We start from the raw sequence: 26108 nt of genomic DNA on the forward strand, positions 1-26108 counted from the left end.
GATGCATTTATTAATGGATTACTGTCTAGATCAATTCGTCAGCGGTTATTAGAAAATAAAACCTTGGATCTCAAGAGTGCTTTTGAGCAAGCCTCTACATTGGATTTGGCTCAGAGAAGTTTGGATTCTTATGCTCTTTTGGATCGGCCTGTGACCGTGGTTTCGGCAGTTCCGGATGAAAAGGAATTATGTGGACTTAATAGGAGTGGTTTACCAGATTCCGAAACAGTTTCTACTTCGGCAGCTGTTGCCTCTAGGATTCAGAAGTGTTATTTTTGCGGGAACGCCCGGCACCCCCGTCTGAAGTGCCCTGCCCGGGAGGCTGTGTGTAGTAAATGCGGCAAGGGAGGTCGTTACGCACGTGTTTGCAAATCGGTTGCCTCCTCTGCGACCATTCAGCCTTTAGATAGGGCGTTTATTGCATCAGTTTCTGCCGCCTTTGCCCATGGCCTAAACAAAGCTATAGTTATGGCCCAAGTTAATGGGTTAGAAGTGAAGGCCCTTATAGATACGGGCAGTACTGAGAGCTTTATAAGTCTTCAGTTTGTGAGGGAGAGGCGTTTGAAAATTTCGCCTGTTACTTATCAGGTGTGTATGGCTCAGACGACTCTCACCTCACAAGTAGCTGGTTGTTGCCTTGTGAAATTAATTCTCCTAGGTAATACGTATACTGATATACGCCTATCTGTTCTGCCTAATCTCTGTGCGGCTATTTTGATTGGTCATGATGTGCTTCAATTACATGAGTCTCTCAGTCTTTCTTTTGGAGGAACTAAGCCACCTTTGTCTATTTGTGGATTAACTTCTTTATCCATTTCTCCATTATCACTTTTTTCCAATTTGATGCCGGATTGTAAGCCAATTGCTACCAAGTCAAGAAGGTATAGTAGTCAGGATAAAGAATTTATTAATTCTGAAGTTCAACGTCTTTTATCGGAAGGAATCATTGAACCTAGTTATTCACCCTGGCGGGCACAGGTAGTTGTCACCACTAATGAGAGACATAAGAAGCGAATGGTGATAGACTACTCTCAAACTATTAACAGGTATACTCAATTAGATGTGTACCCCCTGCCTAAGATTGATGAGCTTATCAATAAAGTATCTCAATATAAGGTTTTTAGCACTATTGACCTAAAGAGTGCTTATCATCAGATTCCTATCGTTAAGAGGGACCAACCATATACGGCCTTTGAGGCTGGTGGAAAGCTGTATCAGTTTTGCCGAGTACCATTTGGTGTTACTAACGGTGTCGCCTGTTTTCAACGGGCAATGGATGCTTTTATAAGTGATAACTCTCTTTCTGACACCTTTTCATATTTAGATGACATCACGGTGTGTGGCAAATCAAGGGTGGAGCATGATTTTAATTTAGAAAGATTCCTTCAAGCTGCGGAAAAAGTTGGCTTAACTTTTAATAAAGAGAAGTGTATCTTTTCGACCACCGAGGTAAATTTACTGGGGTACATTATCTCGGGAAACAAGATTAAACCAGATCCAGAATGGCTGCGACCACTGATTGATTTACCTTGTCCTACTAACTCTAAGGCTTTGCAACGAGTTGTTGGACTGTTTTCTTATTATTCTAATTGGATTGCAAACTTCTCGCAGAAGGTCCGGCCCCTTATTCGGGTTACGACATATCCTCTATCATGGGAGGCCAGGATGTGTTTTGATGATCTTATAAAGGATATCCTTGGAGCAGTTGTGCATTCTATTGATGAGCAGGTTCCCTTTGTGATTGAGACGGACGCTTCCGATTTTGCAATTGGGGCTACTCTGAACCAAAATAGAAGACCTGTGGCCTTTTTCTCACGTACTCTGAACAATAGTGAGAAGAGACATTCATCAATAGAGAAAGAGACGTACGCAATAGTAGAAGCACTGCGTAAATGGAGACATTATTTATCTGGGCGACATTTTACGTTAGTAACTGACCAAAAATCTGTGTCCTTCATGTTTGATGTCAAACATTTTAGAAAGATTAAGAATGATAAAATAATGAGGTGGAGGATTGAGTTGGCATGCTACCATTTTGATATAGTCTATCGTCCGGGGAAGGATAATGTTGCTGCTGATGCGCTGTCGAGGGCTTATTCTTCTGTGATTCACGGAGATACGCTTATTAATCTTCATAATGCTTTGTGCCATCCTGGTGTTACGAGGATGATACACTTCGTACGCAGTAAGAATTTGCCCTTTTCAGTTGAAGACGTCAAGCGGATGACTTCGTCATGCTCTGTCTGTGCTCGGTGTAAACCGAATTTCTTTAAGCCTCAACGAGCTCATCTTATAAAGGCTACTTCTCTCTTTGAACGTCTGAGCGTTGATTTTAAGGGGCCTCTTCCTTCAACGACTCAGAATCGATATATATTTACTGTTGTGGATGAGTTTTCAAGGTTTCCTTTTGCTTTTCCTTGTGCAGATGTATCAGCTGCTACAGTTATCAAATGTCTGACTCAACTTTTTGTCATCTTTGGGATGCCTGCGTATATCCATTCGGATCAGGGAAGTTCTTTTATGTCTTCCCAGTTGAAGGAATACCTCCAGAGTCGGGGAATTTCTACTAGCAGAACTACCCCGTATAATCCCCAGGGTAATGGACAGTGCGAACGATACAATGGGGTGATCTGGAAGGCAGTTATGTTGGCTTTGACATCTCGGAACCTTAAGAATACACAGTGGGAAATGGTATTGCCTGATGTCCTGCATTCCATTAGATCATTGCTTTCAACGGCTACTAATGTGACTCCCCATGAAAGGCTCTTCAACTATCCGCTGAGATCCACTACGGGATATTCGGTACCTTCATGGCTTACTATGCAGGGACCTGTGCTGCTCCGACGCCATGTTAGACTGTCAAAGTATGATCCTTTAGTGGAGGAGGTGGAGCTATTGGAGGCAAATTCCCAATATGCTCACATTCGATTTCAAGATGGGAAAGAAAGTACGGTTTCAGTTAAAGACTTAGCTCCTTGTGGTGGCCAGCCCTCTTTTGAGGATATTAACAATAGCCATAATTCAGATAATGTTGATGTCGTCACAGATACTACGAATGTTTCCAATCCTATTGCAGACACTTACAATTCTCTTAGTCTGCCCCCGATGGATGTTCATGACCCTCCCAGTTTACCTTCTAATGGGACTTCCAATCCAGAAACCGTTGATAATCAGGATATTGATAGCCTCCCTGCAGAAGATATTTCTGTGTCTCCTGGTGTGGGAGGGCAAGGAACTTCACCAAGGTTAAGAAGGTCGAAACGAACAAGATATCCGGTTGACCGATTAAAAATGGACTTTTAAAATAATTTGATAGTAAAATTTTAAAATTGTTGAAACATTATACATGTATTGTTTTAGTCATAAATAACTCATTGTAAATTGTAAAGGCTACCTAGGTTGAAGTATATTTTAAAAGGAGGGGTGAATGTGGTGATTATTCTTGTTTTATAAGAAGCATTGTAATTGGTTGCCTGTTTTCCTGCCTTGAGATATATGCTGTAAACTCATTGGTAGTTGATGTCATGTGATCTGTGGTGGCCATCTTAAATTCAGTTCTCCACAGTTTTGGTTGAGACTGGATGCTTAAGATGTGCTGCTGGTTTTTAAGGTTAATAAAGCCCAGCTTTAGAAAGGCAATCTACTCTTCATTTCAATGCCCAAGCAACAAGACCTGGACAACATTCAGGCTTGGACTGATGAGTGGCAAGTAACATTCACGCCAGGCAATGACTATCTCCAACAAGAGAGTATCTGACCACTGCCCCTTCACATTCAATGGCATTACCATTGCTGAATCCCCCACCATCAACATCCTGGGCATCACCATTGACCAGAAACTGAACTAGACCAGCCACATAAATACTGTGGCAACAAGAGTAGGTCAGAGGCTGGGTATTCTGCGGCGAGTGTCTCACCTCCTGACTCCCCAAAGCCTTTCCAGCATAGAAACATAGAAGATAGGAGCAGGAGAAGGCCATTCGGCCCTTCGAGCCTGCTCCACCATTCAATGAGATCATGGCTGATCATCCAATTTCAGTACCCTGTCCCTGCCTTCTCCCCATATCCCTTGATCCCTTTAGCCTCAAGAAATATATCCAACTCTTTCTTGAATATATTTAATGAACTGGCCTCCACCGCCCTCTGTGGCAGAGAATTCCACAGGTTCACCACTCTCTGGGTGAAGAAATTCCTCCTCATTTCAGTCCTAAATGGCTTACCCCTTATCCTTAGACTATGACCCCTGGTTCTGGACTCCCCGGCCATCAGAAACATCCTTCCTGCATCTAGTCTGTCCAGACCTGACAGAATTTCATAGGTTTCGATGAGATCCCCTCTCAATCTTCTAAACTCCAGTGAGTATAAGCCCAATCGACACAATCTCTCCTCATACGTCATTCCTGCCATCCCAGGTATCAGCCTGGTGAATCTTTGCTGCACTCCCTCCATGGCAAGAACATCCTTCCTCACGTAAGGTGACCAAAACTGCACACAATACTCAAGGTGCGGTCTCACCAAGGTCCTGTACAACTGTAGCAAGACATCCTTGTTCCTGTACTCGAACCCTCTTGCTACGAAGGCCAACATACCATTTGCCTTCTTAGCCGCCTGCTGCACCTGCATGCTTACCTTCAGTGACTGGTGCACAATAACACCCAGGTCTCTTTGCACTTCCCCTTCTCCCAATCTATTGCCATTCAAATAATAACCTGCCTTCCTGTTTTTGCCACCAAAGTGGATAACCTCACATTTATCCACATTATAGTGCATTTGCCATGTTTCTGTCCAATCACCCAACCTGTCCAAATCGTACTGGAGTTTCACGACATCCTCCTCACAGCTTACCCTCCCACCCAGCTTTGTGTCGTCTGCAAATTTGGAGATATTACATCCAATTCCCTCGTCCAGATCATTAATATATATTGTGAACAGCTGGGGTCCTAGGACCGATCCTTGCGGTACCCCACTAGTCAAGGCCTGCCACTCGGAAAACGACCCGTTTATTCCAACTCTTTGCATTCTGTCCGCCAACCAGTTCTCTATCCAAGTCAATACCTTGCCCCCAATCCCATGTGCCTTAATTTTGCACGCTAATCTCTTATGTGGGACCTTATCGAAAGCCTTCTGAAAGTCCAAATACACCACATCCACTGGTTCTCCCTTATCTATTTTACCAGTTACATCTTCAAAAAATTCCAGTAGATTAGTCAAGCATGATTTACCTTTTGTAAATCCATGTTGACTTTGTCCGATCCTGTCACTGCTTTCCAAGTGCTCTGCTATTACATCTTTTATAATAGACTCTAGCATTTTCCCCACTACCGATGTCAGGCTTACCGGTCTATAATTCCCCGCTTTTTCTCTACCACCTTTTTTGAATAGTGGGGTAACATTAGCTACCCTCCAATCCATGGGTACCGTTCCAGGGTCTATCGAGTTCTGGAAGATGACCAGCAATGCATCTACTATCTCTAGGGCCACTTCCTTAAGTACCCTGGGATGTAAACCATCAGGCCCTGGGGATTTATCGGCCTTCAGTCCCATCAATTTTCCTAACACCATTTCCCTACAAATACTGATTTCTTTCAGTTCCTCCCTTTCATCAGACCCTATGTTCCCCGGCATCACTGGGAGGTTATTTGTGTCCTCCTTTGTGAAGACAGAACCAAAGTATGTATTTAGTTGGTCTGCCATTTCCTTGTTTCCCATTATAAATTCCCCTGATTCTGACTGTAAGGGACCTACGCTTGACTTCACCAATCTTTTTCTCTTCACATATCTATAAAAGCTTTTACAGTCAGTTTTTATGTTCCCTGCAAGCTTACTCTCATATTCTATTTTCCCTTTCTTAATTAATCCCTTTGTCCTCCTTTGTTGAATGCTAAACTGCTCCCAATCCTCAGGATTATTGCTTTTCTGGCCAATTTATATGTCCTCTCCTTGGATCTTATGCTATCCCTGATTTCCCTTGTTAGCCACGGTTGAGTCACCTTTTTTGTTTTATTTTTATGCCAAACTGGGATGAACAAATTCTGTAGCTCATCCATTCGGTCTTTGAATGTTTGCCATTGCCTATCCACCGTCAACCCTTTGAGTGCCATTCCCCAATCAATCCTACCCAACTCGCTCCTCAGACCATCGTAGTTTCCTTTATTTAAATTGAGGACCCTTGTCTCTGAGTCAACTACTTCATTCTCCATCTTAATGAAGAATTCTATCATATTATGATCGCTCCGACCCAAGGGGCCTCATACAACAAGATTGCTAATTAATCCTTTCTCGTTACATAATACCCAGTCTAAGATGACCTGATCTCTGGTTGGTTCCTCGACATATTGGTCCAGGAAACCATCCCGTAAACACTCCAGGAATTCCTCCTCCACGGTATTGTTACTAATTTGGTTGGCCCAATCTATATATAGATTAAAGTCACCCATGATGACTGCTGTGCCCTTATTGCACGCTTCTTTAATTTCCCTTTTAATGCTGTCCCCAACCTCTGCCTTACTGTTTGGAGGTCTATATACCACTCCCACTAATGTTTTTTTCCCCTTAGTATTTCTCAATTCTACCCATACAGATTCCACATCATCAGAGCTAATATCCTTCATTACAATTGTATTAATCCCTTCTTTAACCAGTAATGCTACCCCACCTCCCTTTCCTTTTTGCCTATCTTTCCTGAATATCGAATACCCCTGGATGTTGAGTTCCCAGTCTTGGCCATCCTTGAGCCATGTTTCCATAATCCCAACCAAATCATATTCGTTTACCTCTATTTGTGCAGCCAATTCATCCACCTTATTACAAATGCTCCTTGCATTAAGACACAAAGCCTTCAGGCTTGTTTTTTTAATGCTCTTAGACCTATTAGAATTATTATTTACTGTGGCCACGTTTGATTTAAACCGTTGATTTCTCTGACTGCCACTTTTGTTATTCTGCTTCCTATCTTTTGCTTTTATCCCTGTTTTCCTTTCCTCTGTCTCCTTGCTCAGGTTCCCAACCCCCTGCCATTTTAGTTTAAACCCCCCCAAACAGTGCTAGCAAACCTCCCCGCAAGGATATTTGTCCTGCTCTGGTTCAGGTGCAACCCATCCGACTTGTACAAATCCCACCTTCCCCAGAAGCAGGCCCAGTGATCCAGGAAACTAAAGCCCTCCCTCCTGCACCAACTCTTTAGCCATGCATTCATCTGCTCTATCCTCCTATTCCTATACTCACTAGCATGTGGCACCGGGAGTAATCCAGAGATTACAACCTTTGAGGTCCTACTCTTTAATCTGCTACCTAGCTCCCTAAATTCTTGCTGCAGGACCTCATCCCTCTTCCTACCTATGTCGTTGATCCCAATGTGAACCACGACCTCTGCCTGTTCACCCTCCCCTTCAGAATGCCCTGCAGCCGTTCAGTGACATCCTTGACCCTGGCACCAGGGAGGCAACAAACCATCCTGGAGTCACGTCTACGGCCACAGAAACGCCTATCTGTTCCCCTTACGATAGAATCCCCTACCACTATTGCTCTCCCACTCTTTTTCCTCCCTTCCTGAGCAGCAGAAGCACCCCTGGTGCCAGGAAGTTGGCTGCTGCTGCCTTCCTCTGGTAAGTCATCCCCCTCAACAGTATCCAAATTGGTATACCTGTTTGAAAGGGGAATGGCCACAGGGGTCCGCTGCACTACCTGCCTGCCTCTGCTGCTCTGCCTGATGGTCACCCATTTCCCTTCTGCCTGTGCAGCCCTACCCTGCGGCGTGACCAACTCATCAAACGTGTAATCCACGACCCTCTCAGCATCGTGAATGCTCCAAAGCCCATCCATCCGCAGCTCCAGTGCCTCCATGCGTTCTGCTAGTAGCTGCAGCTGGATGCATTTCTGGCACACGTGGTCGTCAGGGACACTGGCAGCGTCCCTGAATTCCCACATAGAGCAAGAGGAGCATAACACGGGGCTGGGCTCTCCTGGCATGACTTACCCCTTTAATTAATTTTAATTAATTCAATACCACCAGTTAAAGATATACTCTAGGGCGCTTGTATGGTTTACCAACAGTCCCCGCTACACCAGAAAGACCTTAGCAACTACAATCTACAAGGCACAAGTCAGGAGTGTGATAGAACACTCTCCACTTGCCTGAATGAGTACAGCTCCAACAAACTGAAGAAGCTCGACACTATCCAGGACAAAGCAGCCCACTTGATTGGCACCCCATCCACCACCTTAAATATTCACTCTCTCCATCACCGGCGCACTGTGGCTGCAGTGTGTACCATTTATAAGATCCACTGCAGCAACTCGCCAAGGTTTCTTTGACAGCATTTCCAAACCCACGACCTCTACCACTTAGAAGGACTAGGGCAGCAGGCACATGGGAGCACCATCACCTCCAAGTTCCTCTCCAAGTCACACACTATCCTGACTTGGAAATATATCACCATTCCTTCATCATCACTGGGTCAAAATCCTGGAACTCCCTCCCTAATAGCACTGTGGGAGTACACCACATGGACTGCAGCGGTTCAAGAAGGTGGCTCACCACCACCTTCTCAAGGGCAATTAGGGATGGGCAATAAATGCTGGCCTTGCCAGCAAAGCCAACACCCAAGGAACTAATTTTAAAAAAGGTTACTGGAGTCAGTTCCAAATGGTTTTGGCAGGGTCTACAGGAGCGGTTGGTAGCATCTTAATGCTACCACAGAAGCAACGCTGACTCCTGATCTGGATTTAAATTTTACAATGAAATGTAAAGCATAACATTGGAAAGCTTTTGAAGAACCTTCCAGCATACTGGTTAGACAGGCATTTATATCTCATCAGGACTCTACTGGCACAGCCGTGATTGAGAAGATGAGCCTCCAACAATGTTTACCAAAGTGAGCTTTGCTACCACTCTCTGTAGACGTTGGGAAGCGGCTGCTGGTGTGGGTGTGGGCATCCTTCCACTGGTCCCCTTTTCCACCAAACAGATAAGCTCGAAGGATTCCTGCTGGCAAACCTCCTGGTGCCAGTAAAGGGAGCACAGGGCCAAATAAATAAATAAATAATTGCACTGGTACTGAGGCTCATGAATGCCTAAGTACCAACAGGAAACAAAATAAAACTACAGGAAAGGCCTTTAAATGGCCTCATGTACTTACCTTTAAAGTGTGTGAACCTTCCCAGCTGCAGATCCGCCCGAGGCCTTGTCCCTCACCAGATTTCACAGGCACGCTGGAGACTTGATGCCCAGCACACCTCACACACCCAAAATGGTGCTGAGCCCCTCCACGCCCATTTTCAAGCAGTAACAAGGTTAATCCATCCTAGGCCCGACTTGAACATCGAGTGAGCCATAACCGAGCAGGAAGCAGGCGGAACTTATTTAAGTCAGATTTTTGTTCCTCCTCCATTTCATTACTGCCCTAAATTGGGGCAATAATGAGAGGATATCTTTCCCCAGCCTTGGCATGTTTGGGAAGGGGGGGGCAGGTACAAAGCAAATAAGCTGGAGGAGATTGTTGAACAACATTTCAGTGGAAGACAATTGGAGCACCTTTAAAGGTAAAATGCCGAGCTTGCAGGATAAATACAATCCTGAAACGAACAAGCTCGGACTAAGCAAACGTGAGCCTAAATAGATTACAAACAAATTCAAAGTGAGGTAAAGAGGAAAAATGTTCTTTACAAATCCTTATAGGTGAAAGGAGAAGGGACTCACTGGGATGAATATAAGAATATGCAAAAATGTTAAAAAATTTAAATCAGAGGGGCAAAGAAAGACCTGGACTAAAGCATAGTAGGTGAAGCTAAGAATAACGTTAAAAAAAAATTCAGTGCCGCAAAGTAAAACTGAAAACCATAACAGACATTAAACAGACTTGAAACTGGGGATGAGTATAACATAGTAAATATTCTGAATGACTTCGTCCTCCAAGTATTCACAAGAGAAGATGTAAGCAACATGCCCTCTCCATTCAAAAATATCCCAAGTAAAATGGGATGAAAGTCTGAGACAGGGTTCAAAACAAAACAATCCCCAGGGATAGATGGTATCTGGCGCAGAGTGCTAAAAGGGACTAGGGAGCTAACCTGTGAGGCACTGACAATCATTATAAGGGAGTCAATGATTCTGAGGAGATATTATTAGTGTGGAAATGGGATGCCTGTAATCCAAAAAGGGTAACAAAACACACAGGCAATTACAGACCTATTAGTCTTACTTCTGGGCTGGATTTTCCGATTGGAGGCTTCCTGCGTGCGGATGCCTCCGATCAAGAAAAATCTACACACTTACCTTCTGGCTCAGTAGGTCCCGACACTTCCGATCCTGGGCCTCTCCTGGTGTACATGCGCAGAGGCCTAGGTATCCCAGGGGCGCAGGCGGTTCCAAGCGTCCCTGGGATCACGTGGGCCATGAGGAACCAATCAAAGAAGGGAATCCCCATTCATACTTTTGACAGGTCTCTACACACAGATCTGTCAAAAGTATGAATGGAAATTACATTTATAAACACAGCTAAACATTAAAAAAAAAATTTAATCACGTTTTTAAAATGAGTTAAAATTACATTAAATTCAATATTTTAAACAAAAATTTAATTTTTTGAAAACAAAAGTTAAAGTTTTTTACAGGGCTAAAAATAAACTTACCTTTTTTAAAAGTGTTTTTAAATTATAAATGAGTGAAAAAAATTATTTTTTTATTTTTTAAAACTCCTATGCTGGTAAAAGCAGGCCTTACGCCTGCTTTTACCGGGCGCAAGATTTTTAAAGGTTTTCAGCGGGTGGAGGTTCTCCAGAAAGCGGAACTCTCCAGCCGCAGAGGCCCTTCTCCAGGGCAGGCGTGCGATCTGTCAAGAGAATTCTTGACAGATCAGAAGTGCCGGTTTTCAGCACATGCCTGAAACCGGCACTTGCGAGGTCCCTACGGTTGTGTACACAGATCGTACACACCCGTGGGGGTCGGAATATCCGGCCCATTGACATCAATTATCAGGAGTAAACTTGAGGATCATCTGTACAACAATAATCTAGTTAACAACAGGATTCAGAACAAAAACATAAGAACATAAGACATAACAGCAGGAGTAGGTCATTCGGCCCCTCGAGCCTGCTCCGCCATTCAATAAGATCATGGCTGATCTGATCTTGGCCTCAACTCCACTTCCCTGCCCACTCCCCATAATCCTCGACTCCCTTACCATTCAAAAATCTGTCTATCTCCACCTTAAATATATTCAATGGTCCAGCCTCCACAGCTCGCTGGGGAAGACAATTCCATAGAGTCACGACCCTGAATATAGGGAGTTAGGAGGTAAATTTAAAAATAGGACCTCAAAGATAGTAATCTCAGGATTGCTACCAGTGCCACATGCTAGTCAGAGTAGAAATAGAAGGATATTTCAGATGCTAGAGGAATGGTGCAAGTGGGAGGGATTCAAATTCCTGGGACATTGGAACCGGTTCTGGGGGAGGTGGGACCAGTACAAACCGGACGGTTTGCACCTGGGCAGGACCGAGATCGATGTCCTAGGGGGAGTGTTTGCTAGTGCTCTGGGGAGGGTTTAAATTAAAATGGCAGGGGGTTGGGAACCTGAGCAGGGAGACAGAGGAAAGGGAAACAAGGATAGAAGCAAAAGACAGGAAGGAGGAAAACAAAGGTGGCAGTCAGTGAAATCAAGGGTTTAAATCAAACATGGCGACAGTAAATAATAATTCTAAAAGGTCTAAGAGCGATAAAAAAACAAGCCTGAAGGCTTTGTGTCTTAATGCGAGGAGCATTCGTAATAAGGTGGATGAATTAGCTGTGCAAATAGAGGTAAACAAATATGATATGATTGGGATTACGGAAACATGGCTCCAGATTGGCCAAGGCTGGGAACTCAACATCCAGGGGTATTCAATATTCAGGAAAGATAGGCAAAAAGGAAAAGGAGGTGGGGTAGCATTGCTGGTTAAAGAGGGGATTAACACAATTGTAATGAAGGATATTAGCTCTGATGATGTGGAATCTGTATGGGTAGAACTGAGAAATACCAAGGGGCAGAAAACGTTAGTGGGAGTGGTATATAGACCTCCAAACAGTAATGCGGAGGTTGGGGATGGCATTAAAAGGGAAATTAGAGAAGCATGCAATAAGGGCACAGCAGTTATCATGGGTGACTTTAATCTACATATAGATTGGGCTAACCAAATTAGTAACAATACTGTGGAGGAGGAATTCCTGGAGTGTATATGGGATGGTTTCCTGGACCAATATGTTGAGGAACCAACTACAGATCAGGCCATCTTAGACTGGGTATTATGTAATGAGAAAGGATTAATTAGCAATCTTGTTGTGCGAGGCCCCTTGGGTCGGAGCGATCATAATATGATAGAATTCTTCATTAAGATGGAGAGTGAAGTAGTTGACTCAGAGTCTAGGGTCCTGAATTTAAATAAAGGAAACTATGATGGTATGAGGCGCGAGTTGGGTAGGATTGATTGGGGAATGTTACTCAAAGGGTTGACGGTGGATAGGCAATGGCAAACATTCAAAGATCGCATGGATGAACTACAGAATTTGTTCATCCCAGTTTGGCATAAAAACAAAACAAAAAAGGTGACTCAACCGTGGCTAACAAGGGAAATTAGGGATAGCATAAGATCCAAGGAGAGGACATATAAATTGGCCAGAAAAAGCAGTAAACCTGAGGATTGGGAGCTGTGTAGGATTAAACAAAGGAGGACAAAGGGATTAATTAAGAAGGGGAAAATAGAGTATGAGAGTAAGCTTTCAGGGAACATAAAAACTGACTGTAAAAGCTTTTCTAGCTATGTGAAGGGAAAAAGATTGGTGAAGTCAAGCATAGGTCCCTTGCAGTCAGAATCAGGGGCATTTATAATGGGGAACAAAGAAATGGCAGACCAATTAAATACATGCTTTGGTTCTGCCTTCACAAAGGAGGACACAAATAACCTCCCAGAGATGTCAGGGAACATAGGGTCTAATGAGAGGGAGGAACTGAAAGAAACCAGTATTTGTAGGGAAATGGTGTTAGGGAAATTGACTGGATTGAAGGCCAATAAATGTCCAGGGCCTGATAATCTACATCCTAGGGTACTTAAGGAAGTGGTCCTAGAAATAGTAGATGCATTGCTGGTCATCTTCCAAAATTCGATAGACTCTGGAACAGTATCCATGGATTGGAGGGTAGCTAATGTTAGCCCGCTATTCAAAAAAGGTGGTAGAGAGAAAACGGGGAATTACAGACCGGTAAGCCTGACATCAGTAGTGGGGAAAATGCTAGCGTCCATTATAAAAGATGTAATGGCAGAGCACTTGGAAAACAGTAACAGGATCGGACAAAGTCAACATGGATTTACAAAAGGTAAATCATGCTTGACTAATCTACTCGAATTTTTTGAGGATGTAACTGGTAAAATAGATACGGGAGAACCAGTGGATGTGGTGCATGTGGACTTTCAGAAGGCTTTTGAAAAGGTCCCGCATAAGAGATTAGCGTGTAAAGTTAAGGCAAATGGGATTGGGGGCAAGGTATTGACTTGGATAGAGAACTGGTTGGCAGACAGAAAGCAAAGAGTTGGAATAAACGGATCTTTTTCCGAGTGGCAGGCAGTGACTAGTGGGGTACCACAGGGATCGGTCCTAGGACCCCAGCTATTCACAATATATATTAATGATCTAGATGAGGGAACTAAATGTAATATCTCCAAGTTTGCAGATGACACAAAGCTGGGTGGGCGTGTGTGCTATGAGAAGGATGCCGAGAAACTCCAGTATGATTTGGACAGGTTGGGTGATTGGGCAGAAGCATGGCAGATGCAATATAACGTGGATAAATGCGAGGTTATCCACTTTGGTGTCAAAAATAGGAGGGCGGATTATTATCTGAATGGAAATAGATTGGGAGAAGGGGAAGTGCAACGAGACCTGGGTATCCTTGTGCACCAGTCGCTGAAGGTAAGCATGCAGGTGCAGCAGGTGGTTAAGAAGGCAAATGGTATGTTGGCCTTCGTAGCGAGAGGGTTTGAGTACAGGAACAAGGATGTCTTGCTACAGTTGTACAGGGCCTTGGTGAGACCACATCTTGAGTATTGTGTGCAGTTTTGGTCGCCTTATCTGAGGAAGGATGTTCTTGCCATGGAAGGAGTGCAGCGAAGATTCATCAGGCTGATACCTGGGATGGCAGGAATGACGTACGAGGAGAGATTGGATCGATTGGGCTTATACTCACTGGAGTTTAGAAGAATGAGAGGGGATCTCATTGAAACTTATAAAATTCTAACAGGACTAGACAGACTAGATGCAGGAAGGATGTTCCCGATGGCGGGGGAGTCCAGAACCAGGGGTCACAGTCTAAGGATAAGGGGTAAGCCATTTAGGACAGAGATGAGGAGGAATTTCTTCACCCAGAGAGTGGTGAACCTGTGGAATTCTCTACCACAGAAGGCAGTAGAGGCCAATTCATTAAATATATTCAAGAAGGAGTTAGATGTATTTCTTAAGGCTAAAGGGATCAAGGGATATGGGGAGAAGGCAGGGACAGGGTACTGAGTTTCAAAATCAAAATCAAATCAAATCAAATCAACTTTTATTGTCATTGTTAGTGCACAAGTGCAGTACAACGAAATGTAGGCTTGCGGCTCCCGAGAGTGTACAATTTGGATTAGGACACTTAAACATTTCAACATACATTTGTACATATATATTAGCATAAATATGACCATAATAAAGTGCATCGGCAGATGTGCAGGCTTTAGTGTTTATTTGTGGAGTTCAGTAGGATGACAGCCCTGGGAAAGAAGCTGTTCCTAAATCTGGTCGTACGGGTGCGAATGCATCTGTAGCGTCTTCCAGATGGTAGGAGGGCGAACAGACTGTGGCTGGGGTGGGTAGGGTCTTTGATGATGGACCGTGCCCTCCGTAGGCAGCGTTTCTGATATATATGTTCTATGATCAGCCATGATCTCATTGAATGGTGGAGCAGGCTCGAGGGGCCGAATGGCCTACTCCTGCTATTTTCTATGTTTCTACCCTCTGAGAGAAGAAATTCCTCCTCATTTCCGTTTTAAATTGGTGCCCCATTATTCTGAAATTATGCCCCCTAATTCTAGATTCTCTAACCCAGAGAGCTGTGGAGGCGGAGTCATTGAATATATTCAAGGCGGAACTAGACAGATATTTGAGCTACAGGGGAGTCAAGGGTTATGGGGAGCGGGCGGGAAAGTGGAGGTGAGGCCATGATCTTATTGAATGGCGGAGCAGGCTCAAAGGGCCAAATGGCCTACTCCTGCTTCTATTTCTTATGTTCTTATATGACTAACTAGGAGATTGGTGGGGCATGGGAAGGCCTACTAAGCGGGTTGGAGAGGGCAAGCATGTGAAGAGCGAGCAGTGTGTGCTGTGGAGTAGCACAGTGGGAGATGTCCAGGTTGGAGCAGAAGAAGACCATGAGACTGAACACAAGAGACAAGAGGCTGTGGGTGGCTGGTCACAAGTAGAAAAGGGTGGGAGAAGAGATTAACAGATTTAAGGGGTATCAAGCGATATAGAGCAAAGGTGGCAAAGTGGAGTTGAAGTACACATGAGATGTGGTCTAACTGAATAGTGGAACAGGTTGAAGGGGCTGAATGGCCTACGCCTGTTCCTATGTAACAGGGGTGTGGTGCATGAAACAGGGAGGAAAAGTGCAAATGGTACATGCCAGGGAGAGGAGAGAAGCAAGAAATGAGGTAGAGGAGCAAAGTGGGGCAACATACAGAGGCAGAGGAGCTGTACAACAGTCAAGTGAGACAACAAATTACCAGCGATTTATATCATTTATTGGACTATAGAAGAGTACAATTCCTTGAAGGAAAGGGACTGATGAGCCAAAAGGCTTCGCTTTTTCTCTCCTACTCTCAGCCTCACAGCATACTGTATCGCGTTAATCTTACAGCCTGTATTATACAACTGCACAATTACTTTTTTGCATTTTTTCCAATCCTTGCGAAACATTTCCTGTTCAGGAACAGGATGCGGGCAATAAATACTGGCCTTGTCCGCCTCGCCCACATCCCACGAACGAATAGAAAAAACATTTTGCAGGAAACTGAGAGAGGAAAAAGCCCGTCGTGGTTCTATTCTTTACAAGCGAGCAAAATAAACCTTTGGAGCATTACAATAAATAACTTTAAGCAGAAGTGGAGATGTTGAAAACAAACGGGTCATTCCTTTCATTTGAGTGGATTGACAGTTGGATTTTAGTGGGACTCCAGTCGTTCTCTCCCTACGGTGCAGAGGACGTGGTGTTTGGATTTAGACACAAGTTCAGCGCCAGAGCCACCTCATGTTACCTGAGCAACCATAAAAGAAAGACTTGCATTTATATAGCGCCTTTCACGATCACCGGACGTCTCAAAGTAAACAAAATATATCTATATAAAAAACAAAGCAAACTGGAAAGCCAGCTTCCAACTAAATAAGCACGTTCTGTGCTGCGTCCAATTATTAAAATAATAATTGATAGCTTTGACAAACGGTTGGATACATTCCAATAATGTTGCACTCGAGGGGCTAGTGAAGTCTGCACTGACTGGCTGTGATTCCCTTTCTTTCAGTTACTGTCAAGCTGGTAGTTTCAGTGCAATGTTACTGACAAGCCCTCTGTTGCAGGCTCCCGGGATGTTTGTGACCAGTCACGTGACGCTGTCGCTAAAGTAACTTTAGCCCCGGTGCCTGGTTACTGCTGAACTTCAGCCCAGCAACAAATGGCACCGGATAAATAGCCAGGAGCAGCTTGGGCTACACCACACTTAATCGATCAGGATATTAATTTTAGATTCATTCATTTCACTTTGATTTAAGATGCCGTTTCCATTACCTCTCAAAAGAGAAAATGTATTTAGTACGTTTGATCCGAACTTCATGCCTGGGTAAGACTTGAGAAATGTACTTTTGTAACTAGTGTATTGTGACGCTGCACTGCCCTGATCGGGGAATGGGGTGGTGCAACACAACGGAAGAGGAGGCAGAAAAATAGCTTGAAAAATGGGTAAAATAAAACACTCATTAGCTGTGGTTCTGTGTGGCACACTCACCTCTGAGTCAGAAGGTTGTGGGTTCATAGTCCCACTCCAGGCACTTGATTGTATAGCCTAGACTTACTCTGCAGTGCACTTAGTGCTGCACTGTTGGAGGTACTGTCTTTCAGATGCAGACGTTAAACCAAGGCTCCATCTGCCCTCTAAGGTGGATGTAAAATATCCCATAGCACTATTTTGAAGAAATGTATGGGAGTTCTCCCAGTATCCTGGCCAATATTTATCTCGCAACTAACATCACTAAAAAGCTAATTATCTGGTCATTATCTCATTACTGTTTGTGGGAGCTTGCTGTGCGCAAATTGGCTGCCTACATTACAACAGTGACTACACTTCAAAAGTACTTAATTGGCTGTAAAATGCTTTGGGACGTCCTGAAGTCATGAAAGGTGATATATAAATGCAAGTTCTTTCTTTGCATTGATACTTCTAACGCGAGTAGTTGTAATATTAATACAGATTAGCGGGTGGCTCTTTTTGTTTTATTTTATTTACTTTTATGCAATATACTCTTTTGAATCAGTATAACTAAATAATTACATAGGTATGCCACAAATTTAGTTAACATCTTTCAGTAAAATATATAACAGAATAGCTGTTGCCATCATGGTACTCTCCAGATACTTTTTCTTGAAGGACACAGGCAAGTGAATGCTTCCTGTGAATCACAATGTTCTTAGGAGGTAGTGTGACATAGGTGAACAATAAACCCTGCCACAAATGGCATCCTCTTTGATTATAACCGTGGTGCATCCTCCTCCTCATTCTCCTCAACCTCTCTCAGACTTTGACATGGTCGATCACACCATCTTCCTCCAATGCCTTTTCTCCATTGTCGAGCTCAGTCGGACCGCCCTCACTTGGTTCCACTCTTACATATCTAATTATAGCCAGAGCATCTCCAGCAATCGCTTCTCTTCCTGCCCCTGCACTGTTAGGCCCCCCAAGGATATATCCTTGGCCCCTCCTCTTCCTCCTCTACATGCTGCCACTTGACATCATCTGCAGACATGGGGTTAGCTTCCACACGCAAACTCTACCTCTCCACCACCTCTTTTGACCTCTCTACTAATCTTTGTTGTCAGACTGTCCAACATCCTGTTTTGGATGAGTTGCAATTTCCTCCAGTTAAACATTGGGAAGACCAAAGTCATCCTCTTCAGCACCTGCCACTGATTTCAACTCCCTCCTGGGACACTGTCTCAGGCTGAACCAGACTGCACAACCTTGGCATCCTATTCAACTCTGAGCTGAGCTTCCAACTCCATATTTTCTTCATCACAAAGACTGCGTATTTCCATCTCCGTAACATCGCTCACCTCCGTCCCTACCTCAGAATGTATGGTGCTGAAAACCTTCACTTATGCCTTTGTCACCTATAGACTCAACTATTCCAATTCTCTTCTGGACAGCCTCTTCAGCTCATCCAGAATGTTACTGCTCGTATTCCATCCCGCATCAAGACTCAGTCGCCCATCACTCTTTACCTCGCTGACGTACATTGTCTCATGGCCTCCAACACCCAAATTTAAAATTCTCATCCTTATGTTTAAATATCTTCATGGACTCACTCTTCCTTATCTCTGTAACCTCCTCCAGCCCCTCTCAAGAACTCTCCATTCCTCCGACTCTGGTCTCTTGTGCCTCTTAGCGACTGTGCCCTCAGCCACCTGGGTTCCATGCTCTGGAATGCCCTCCCTAAATCTCTCTACCTCTCTCTCCTCCTTTAAGAACTGCTTAAAACCAACCTCTTTGCATAAGCTTTTGGTCAGCCCTCTTAATAGCTCCTTCTTAGGCTTGGCAGCCATTTTTGTCTGATTACGTTTCTGTGAAGCACCTCAGGATATTTTTCTAAGTAAAAGGCGCTATATAAATACAACTTCTTGTTGTAGTACACTTCTGATAAGGTTAAGGTTACTGAATATACCATAAGCTGCTTCACACTCTCCAATTCTATTCAACAGATGGACAAATAACATTGTCAGATTATACATCTCGCACCAAAAACTATGAATAGGATTTATCAAGAGATATAAAATTAATAGGAGCAACGAAAGAAAAAGGACTTGCATTTATGCAGCATTTTTCATGTACTCAAGACACCCAAAGTGCTTCACAGCCAATTAATTGCCTTTGAAGTGTGGTCAGTTGTTATCTAGGCAAACACAGCAGCCAAGGTCCTACAAACAGCAAATGAAGTGAATGACTAGTTAATGAGTTTTGGCAATGTTGAGGGAAGTGCTGGAGGGTGGTTGTGGCTTTTAGAATGAGTCTCCATTTTAAAAAGAAAGGAGAAAATTGGTGGGAAAACTGGAGAAAGGAAAAAATAAAATGGTTAAATGGTTTTAGAAGGTTGAGGGGTGATCTAATGGAGGTGTTTAAAATGATAAAGGAATTTGATAGAGTAGATACAGAGAAGCTATTTACAGAACGAGGGGACACAATCTTAAAATGAGAACTGGGCCCTTCAGGAGTAAAATAAGGAAGCACTTTTTCACACAAAGGGTGGTGGAAAGCTGGAATTCTCTCCCCAAAAGGCTGTTGAGGCTGGGTCAATTGAAATTTTCAAGACTGAGATTGAGATATTTGTATTAGGTAAGGGTATGGAGGGATATGGAGCAAAGGCAGGTAAATGGAGTTGAGATACAGATCAGCCATGATCTAATTGAATGGTGGAACAGGCTCAAGGGGCTGAATGGCCTACTTCTGCTTCTATGTAACAATAGCTGTGAGAAAAGAAAATACCTGACGAGTTCAGTGGGGAAGGGGGAATGTTTGGGTTTAAGGTGTAAATTTTATATATTTATGCTGCACTATAAAGTATACAAGTTTGAATACATTTCTTTCGGAAAATAAAATTTTGGGATACAGTATATGGGAAATTTGAGACATGAGATGTGGTAAATGTCGCAGGTTTGGGAAGAACGGATGGCTTCCCAAACCTCTCTAGCACTAGGGTTTTCGTCACATCATGTTTGGGCCTGTTGTAGACTAATTAATAGAGACTGATTTCTATGATTAGTCAACAACTTCATTATTATTGTATCATGCGACGGAGATTAATAGATTTTTATAAGGCAAGGGTATTAAAGGTTACGGAACCAAGGCGAGTAGATGGAATTAAAGTACAGATCAGCTATTAAACTAACTTGGCAGGGGGATGGGATACAGAGTGGAGCTATAGTAGGGGGTGATTTACAGCCAAATACAGAGGAAAAAACAAGTCAGCTGGGAAGGCAGAGAAAATATGTGAGGGCAAAAGGGAATATGGCAAGGCTGGAAGGCATTTATTTTAATGCAAGGAGTCTTGCAAATAAGGTGGATGAACTGAAGTTGTTGTTGAACACATGGGAGTACGATATTGTTGCTATCACGGAGACATGGTTGAGGGAGGGTCAGGACTGGCAGCTCAATATTCCGGGGTATAGAATCTTCAGGAGAGACAGAGGGGGGTGTAAAAGGGGAGGGGGTGTTGCAATATTAATTAAGGAGTCGATTACTGCTGTAAGGAGGGATGATATATTAGCGGGTTCCTCTAATGAGGCCATATGGGTAGAAATTAAAAACAAAAAGGGGGCAAGCACCTTGCTGGGAGTGTACTATAGGCCCCCAAACAGTCAGGGGGAGATAGAGGAACAGATATGTAGGCAAATCTCAGAGAAGTGCGAAAATAATAGGGTAATAATAGTGGGGGATTTCAACTTCCCCAATATTAATTGGGATAGTCAGAGTGTGAAAGGCTTAGAGGGTGCAGAATTCTTAAAGTGCATCCAGGAGAGCTTTTTGAGCCAACATGTAGAAAGTCCTACAAGAGAGGGGGCGGTACTGGACCTAATTCTAGGGAATGTAGCCGGGCAAGTGGTGGAAGTGTCAGTAGGAGAGCATTTTGGCGACAGTGACCATAATTCGGTGAGATTTAAGGTGGTCATGGAAAAAGACAATGACGGCCCGGAAATAAGGGTTCTAAATTGGGGGATGGCTGATTTTAATATGATAAGGCAGGATCTGGCCAAAGTGGACTGGGAGCAGCTACTTATAGGAAAATCCACATCAAAGCAGTGGGAGGCTTTCAGAAGGGAAATAGAGAGAGTACAACGCCAACATGTTCCTGTAAAGGTCAAGGGTGGGACCAACAAGCAAAGGGAACCTTGGATGACAAGGGATATACAAAAATGCATTAGGAAAAAAAGGGGGGCTTTTGGCAGTTACAAAAGACTAAAGACGGAGGAAGCCCTAGAGGAGTATAAAAAGTGCAGGGGCATACTTAAAAAAGAAATTAGGAGAGCGAGGAGGGGCCATGAAATAACACTGGCGAGCAAAATAAAGGAAAATCCTAAGATGTTTTATAAGTATATTAAGGGCAAGAGGATAACCAGGGAAAGGGTAGGGCCCATTAGGGACCAAAGTGGCAATCTGTGTGTAGAGCCAGATGATGTAGGCGGGGTTTTAAATGAATTTTTTGCATCTGTGTTCACTATGGAGAAAGATGATGTAGACATAGAAATCGGGCAAGGGGACTGTGACATACTTGAACATATTAGCATCGGGAGGGAGGAGGTACTAGCGGTTTTAGCAGGCCAAAAAGTGGATAAATCCCCAGGCCCGGACGAGATGTATCCCAGGCTGTTGTGTGAGGCAAGGGAGGAGATTGCAGGGGCTCTGACACAAATTTTCAGAACCTCTCTGGCCACAGGGGATGTACCAGAGGACTGGAGAACAGCTAACGTAGTACCATTATTCAAGAAGGGTAGCAGGGATAAACCAGGGAATTACAGGCCAGTGAGCCTAACATCTGTGGTAGGGAAATTATTGGAAAAAATTCTGAGGGACAAAATTAGTCTCCACTTGGAGAGGCAAGGATTAATCGGGGATAGTCAGCATGGCTTTGTCAAGGGTAAATCATGTCTGACAAATCTGATTGAATTTTTCGAGGGGGTGACTAGGTGTGTGGATGAGGGAAATGCTGTGGATGTGGTTTACATGGACTTCAGTAAAGCTTTTGACAAAGTCCCGCATAGGAGACTGGTCAAGAAGGTAAGAGCCCATGGGATCCAGGGTGCCTTGGCGCGTTGGATCCTAAACTGGCTGAGTGGCAGGAGGTAGAGGGTGATGGTCGAAGGTTGCTTTTGTGACTGGAAGCCTGTGTCTAGTGGGGTACCTCAGGGATCGGTGCTGGGTCCCTTGCTATTTGTGATCTACATAAATGATTTGGATGAGAATGTAAAAGGTATGATCAGTAAGTTCGCAGATGACACGAAAATTGGTGGGGTGGTAAATTGTGAGGAGGAAAGCCTCAGGCTACAGGAAGATATAAACGAGTTGGTCAGATGGGCGGAAAAGTGGCAAATGGAATTTAACCCTGAAAAGTGCGAGGTGATGCATTTTGGACGGACAAATAAGGCAATGGAGTACACAATGAGTGGTAGGACCCTAGGAAGTACAGAGGGTCAGAGGGACCTTGGTGTGCATGTACATAGATCCCTGAAGGCAGCGGAACAGGTAGATAAGGTGGTTAAAAAGGCATATGGGATACTTGCCTTCATTAGCCGAGGCATAGAATATAAGAGCAGGGAGGTTATGATGGAGCTGTACAAAACGCTGGTGAGGCCACAGCTGGAGTACTGTGTGCAGTTCTGGTCGCCTCACTATAGGAAGGATGTGATTGCTTTAGAGAGGGTGCAGAGAAGATTCACCAGGATGTTACCTGGGATGGAGCGCCTCAGCTATGAAGAAAGACTAAACAGGCTGGGGTTGTTTTCATTGGAGCAAAGAAGGCTGAGGGGGGACCTGATTGAGGTGTACAAAATGATGAGGGGCATAGATAGGGTAGATAAAGAGGAACTTTTCCCCTTAGTAAGGGGGTCAATAACAAGGGGGCATAGATTCAAGGTAAGGGGCAGGAGATTTAGAGGGGATTTGAGGAGGAACTTTTTCACCCAGAGGGTGGTTGGAATCTGGAACTCTCTGCCTGAAAGGGTGGTAGAGGCAGGAACCCTCACAACATTCAAGAAGCATTTGGATGAGCACTTGAAATGCCATTGCATACAAGGCTATGGACCAAATGCTGGAAAATGGGATTAGACTGGACAGGGATTGATGGACGGCGCAGACACGATGGGCCGAAGGGCCTCTTTCTGTGCTGTAAAACTCTATGACTCTATGACTCTCTCTTGACACTCCCTTGACTCTCACGTGACTCTCCCTTGACACTCTCTTGACTCTCTCTAGAATCTCACTTGACTCTCTCTTAACACACTCTTGACTCTCCCTTGACTCTCACTTGACTCTCTCTTGACTCTCTCTTGACTCTCTCTTGACTCTCCCTTGACTCCCTTGACACTCTCTTGACTCTCTAGAATCTCACTTGACTCTCTCTTAACACACTCTTAACACACTCTTGACTCTCTCTTGACTCTCTCTTGACTCTCCCTTGACTCTCTCTTGCACGGTGGCATAGTGGTTAGCACTGTTGCCTCACAGCGCCAGAGACCCGGGTTCAAATCCGGCCTCGGGTGACTGTCTGTGTGGAGTTTGCACATTCTCCCCGTGTTTGCGTGTGTTTCCTCCGGTCCAAAGATGTGCGGGTTAGGTTGATTGGCCATGATAAAAATTGGCCCTTAGTGTTAGGGGGGATTAAATATGTGGGGTTACGGGGATAGGGCTTGGGTGGAATGGCTGTCGGTGTAGGGACCGGGTGCTAGGGTTTGGATGATCAGCCATGACCTCGTTGAATGGCGGAGCAGGCTCGAAGGGCCGAATGGCCTACTCCTGCTCCTAGTTTCTATGTTTCTATGTAAAAGGTACGAGGGGCTGAATGGCCTCCTCCCATCCCTATGTTCCTACGTACCAGGATGGTAGAAGGCGACTTAGTTGGACTGTGGTCTTTTTTTTCATCTAGTAATTCCTATGTTCCTCTGATACAGTCAGTTAACAGCTGAAGTATTTCCCCAACCTAAATAAGAATAGATGATTTAAAAACTCTTTTTTGTTTGTTTTGCAGGTATGGAGGTTACATGCCAAAGTTACGAAGTCGGTTAGGGGAGACCTATGGCAATGCTACTCTTGGACTGCTGTCATATGAACCTGGGCAGCCCAAGTCACCGCGTTTAACTTTGACCCAAACAAAATCATTGTACAATCCCCAGGTCCCGAGGCACCTGCTGAATAGGACTTACGGCCATCCAGAAATTACCACATACGCAGGACAGGTGCAGAAGACAAACATTAAAAACGGTGACGCTGATTCTGTCTTTGTGATTCATTGAGGCTTGTTTTGTGATGGATTTCACAGGACCCACCAGATGAATAAGATGCATGAGAAATGTTTAGTTCAACATCATCTCACATTGTAAAAGAAATAATGCTCCTCTTCATACAATATCAGGAAAGGAGGTTTTTTTACAAGTTCTAAAAAGATGATCCCTTTGAAACTAATCTCTGATTTTTTTAAAATAGTCTTTGTTGCTTGTGTACACTTGCAAACAAGATGACTGAAAATCAGAAGGGGAGCTGAATTTAAAAAAATTAATTCTTGGGATGTGGACATTGCTGGCAAGGCCAGCATTTATTGCCCATTCCTAGTTACTGTATCCATCATAAAGATTTTGTACTAAAGTACCGACTGAGATGTTCTAAAAATGTTACATGAGTTCATGATTTGCATATACTGTATGTGGGTAACAAAAATCATCAGCTAATCAAAGGACCATTTTTGAGATTGGTTCTACAGGGACATTACAGACTACAGACCCATCCGATTCAGTTCAGGTGTTTCTTGGTTATTTAAAACTCTCATCCTCATGTTTAAATCCCACTGTGGTCTCCCTGCCTTTGTAACCCCTACAGCCCCCTGCCCTGAACCCTCCATTACTCTGATTCTGGCCTCTTGTGCATACCCACTTCCCTCCCTCCCTTTGCCCCACCATCATGCCTTTGGAATTCACTCCCTAAACCACTCCACTCCACCTCCCTCTCCTCCTTTAGGACCCTCCGCAAGACACCTCTTTGACCAAGCTTTTGGCCACCCCCTTCTGCTATCTCCTTCTTTGGCTCCATGTCCATTTTTACTCATTATGCTGCTGTGAAGCACCTTGTGAACGAGTTTCTACATTAACGGTGCTTTATAAATGCAAGTTGTACTTTTGAGCATACTATAATTAATTTTGTATAAAGGCTAAGGGGATCCCGTGGTAACTCACTGGGAAAAACACTGTTGTGTGGCAAACCAGGAAGGTTCCAGGCAATGTTCCCTTATATTTTCTTTGGGTGCGTGGCCCCTTTAAGGGACTATGTGGCCCAGTCACAGTTTCGCGCATGCAAAATTTTACACTGGACCGTCAGAGAGATGGGCGACTGCTTATAGGGAACATTGGTTCCGGTTGTATCCCCAGTCTGTGGTGATTCAGTCAGTGCAACATTTGAAGACACTCCTAGAGTACGCAGGAGGGGGTGAAAAAAAGAAAGAACTTGCATTTATATAGAAATAACAACAGAAAATGCTGGAAAAACTCAGCAGGTCAGGCAACATCCGTGGACAGAAATTTGAGTTGACGTTTCGGGTCGAACCCTTCTTCAAAACTGGAAAGAAAAGATATATAGCGTCTTTCACAACCTCGGGATGCCCCAAAGTGCTTTACAGCCAATGAAGTACTTTTGAAGTGTAGTCACTGTTGTAACATAGGAAGTGCAGCTGCCAATTTGAACACAGCAAGCTCCCACAACCAGTAATGAGACAATGATCAGATCATCTGTTTTAGTTACGTTGGTTGAGGGACACATGTTAGCCAGGACACTGGGAGAGCTCCCCTGCTCTTCTTTGAATAGTGCCATGGAATATTTTATGTCCTGACAGGGCAAACGGGGTCTCATCAGACCATTTAACATCTCATCTGAAAGATGGCACCTCCAACAGTGCAGTACTGCACTGGAGTGTCAGCCTAGATTTTGTGCTCAAGTCTCTGGAGTGAGACTTAAACCCACAACCTTCTAACTCAGAGGGGAGAGTGCTACCACTGAGCCACAGCTGAATCAGCCTAGTGTTTTCA

The 26108-nt window shown here is 44.1% G+C and overlaps 1 protein-coding gene across 1 annotated transcript in view; it reads left to right on the forward strand.

Annotated features, from left to right (window-relative positions):
* The first annotated feature begins 16559 nt into the window (after positions 1 to 16559).
* Positions 16560 to 26108, forward strand: part of LOC147124649 (ciliary microtubule inner protein 2B-like) — a 39716-nt gene continuing 30167 nt past the window's right edge. Inside the window, exons 1-2 of the mRNA XM_085990935.1 lie at positions 16560 to 16896; positions 24065 to 24297. Coding sequence (XP_085847061.1) covers positions 16829 to 16896; positions 24065 to 24297 — 301 coding nt within the window. The 5' untranslated portion in view covers positions 16560 to 16828. The remainder of the gene's footprint in view (positions 16897 to 24064; positions 24298 to 26108) is intronic.

The sequence above is a fragment of the Somniosus microcephalus genome, chromosome 1 (genome assembly GCF_052327205.1).
Source record: "Somniosus microcephalus isolate GS21.2 chromosome 1, FLI_Smic_1.0, whole genome shotgun sequence".
In the NCBI taxonomy this organism is placed as follows: domain Eukaryota; kingdom Metazoa; phylum Chordata; class Chondrichthyes; order Squaliformes; family Somniosidae; genus Somniosus; species Somniosus microcephalus.